The sequence below is a fragment of the Penaeus vannamei genome, chromosome 42, assembly GCF_042767895.1.
Source record: "Penaeus vannamei isolate JL-2024 chromosome 42, ASM4276789v1, whole genome shotgun sequence".
Taxonomy (NCBI): domain Eukaryota; kingdom Metazoa; phylum Arthropoda; class Malacostraca; order Decapoda; family Penaeidae; genus Penaeus; species Penaeus vannamei.
Window position 1 is genome coordinate 5762487 of NC_091590.1, and position 2500 is coordinate 5764986.

The 2500-nt window shown below is 37.7% G+C and overlaps 1 protein-coding gene across 1 annotated transcript in view; it reads left to right on the top strand.

Moving 5' to 3' along the window:
• LOC113810592 (proclotting enzyme) overlaps positions 1-2500 on the top strand; it is a 20114-nt gene that overhangs the window by 611 nt on the left and 17003 nt on the right. Inside the window, exon 2 of the mRNA XM_027362218.2 lies at positions 1254-1533. Within this exon, the coding sequence (XP_027218019.2) occupies positions 1281-1533 (253 nt within the window). The 5' untranslated portion in view covers positions 1254-1280. The remainder of the gene's footprint in view (positions 1-1253; positions 1534-2500) is intronic.

Genomic DNA, 2500 nt, shown 5'->3' on the forward strand with positions numbered 1-2500 from the left:
TTAATTTTCTCACGGACCGTCGCATTCCCACAAAATAAACGGTATAAAAAAGTGAGATCGTTTTTATTTATTTATTTATTTTTATTATTATTTTTATAATGGCTTCTATTATTTCGAACTGTCGCGACTTGTGAAATTCAAGTATTGGTTATCAGATAAAACTTTTGAACGAATTTTCAGCCTCGCCTTATATTTCAGCCAAAATATTAGGTTTAAAGTTCATTTGACTGTAGATATTAATTCATTTATTTACCCTTTTCCTCTCTCGTTAAGGATTTCTTCACAGTTTCTTGTCAGGAAAAGAAAGCTTATCAATAGGTAATGTAATAGTGCTAATAATAACAAACGATTTCTTGTAAAATCTTTATCACCCTATAATTATCTTCAGTTTAAATGTGTAACGTAACTCTTCAGTGCGAAATGTGTAACGTGGTCAAAAGTTCAAGGCTGCGACTCTTTTTTACGTAATATAATTGCTGATCCATTATCTCATCAAGTTTAGTCTGGGCAATTTGCGATTCTCAGGGTATTTGAATTTTGTGCTTTGCTGTAATACTTTATTCATTTTTATAATGTGTCCCTTTATGTATTTTTCATTATTTTGACTCAGATACTACTTGTTAATATCGTATGAATTACCGGTGTTATAGCTGTCTTTATCATTATTATAATAGTTATCATTATGTTAATAAAAAAATAAAAACAATCCATCGTCTTTATGTCCAATTCTGGCCAATTTTACATGTTAATTAAATTGTAATCATCATTATGAATATCGTAGTGCCATGAGCCGATATTTAGGATTTACATACATAATTGTATTTATTATATGGTATAAAATTGCCCATATTATTTGTTACACAATTATCATAATTATAGTCTGTTCTCAGTTATTACCTGCTAGAAATTCGAAAGTAAGTAACCCTATGATTTTCTTGTTATTACTATCAGTGTTATGAATTCTTAAATATACCCAAAAATCATTACGGTAGTGACTAAAATCCTTAAAATAGCAAACAGCTTATTGACTGAAAAATACGAATTCACTTTATCCGTTGAAGTATATTGTAAATACCCCTTCCCTTCTGTCCACCAAATCACTTTATTTCGAATACCATCTTTTATCGGGAATTTACTCGTCTTTCAAAACAGATCGGAATTCACTTTTATCCGTTGAATGATATTGTAAACACCTCTTCCCATCTATCCACCATTTCACCTTTTTATCGGGAAATTTCTCTTCCAAATCCTAGGCCACGTAGCAACATCCGACGTCCGCCATGCTCTTAACGACAACAACAACTATAGCCTGGTTACTTGCCATCGCCGCCGTCCCCCTGGTGGCAGGAGATGCAACTAACAACGTAAACACGACCCACAAACCTTATATTCCCGAAGGATCTGGATTTCCCTTGAGAGTAAGCGGTTCCGAGTCCCTCTCTGCCTTGACGATCGGGGACGATGGTCGAGTGGTTGTGCCTCAGGCGAAGGAAGAAGTATTACAGCGTCTTCTGCCCGTTGCTAGGACGTCCTGTGAGTTGGCGAGAACTTTTTTTGTTATTGTTGTTGTTGTTGTTTAGGTGTAATTTCGATGTTTATTCATAAATCTATATATTTTGAATTCCCAGTCCATTTTTTTTCCGTCCCTTTCCCTTGCCTTCTCCACTCTCCATTTCCCGTTTCTTACATCTCTCCCTTCCCCTTTCCTTCTCTTTCTCCCTTTCCCTTGCCTTCACCACTCTCCATTTCCCCCCTTTTTTTTTTACCTCTCTCCCTTCCCCTTTCCTTCTCTCTCTCTCTTTCTCTCACTCCCAGTTCTCCCACTCCCTTTCCTTTTCCTCTCTCTATCTCTCTCTCTCTCTATCTATCTTCTATCTATCTCTCTTCTCCCTATCCTTCTCCCTCTTCCTCTCCCACTCCCTCCATTTTTCTAATGTAAAGCATAGCTAAAAGAAATGATGTATAGATTTAAGCTGCAAGTAACGCAAGTATGGACCCAGAGATTTAAATTAAAATGGCTAACTCTTACACGTTAAAAGATCATTTATTTTACGTGAGAGGCAGTAGACTCTCTCTCTCTCACACACACTCACTCATTCACTCACTTGCTCGCTCACTCACACTCACTCACTCACTCACTCACTCACTCACTCACTCACTCACTCACTCACTCACTCACTCACTCACACACACACACACACACACACACACACACACACACACACACACACACACACACACACACACACACACACACACACACACACACACACACACACGCACACACACGCACACACACACGCACACACACACACTCATTCACTTACACACACACACACACGCACACACAGTCAGCAGACAGACAAACACAAAACCTGAGAGCGAGAGACAGCTTCGGTCCGCGGAGTAAAACTGTCTCTAATTTTTAAAAGCCGTATACCTTATGACAACCTATCAATTATACATCAAATACTATGATATATTCTGCTACACCCTTAAT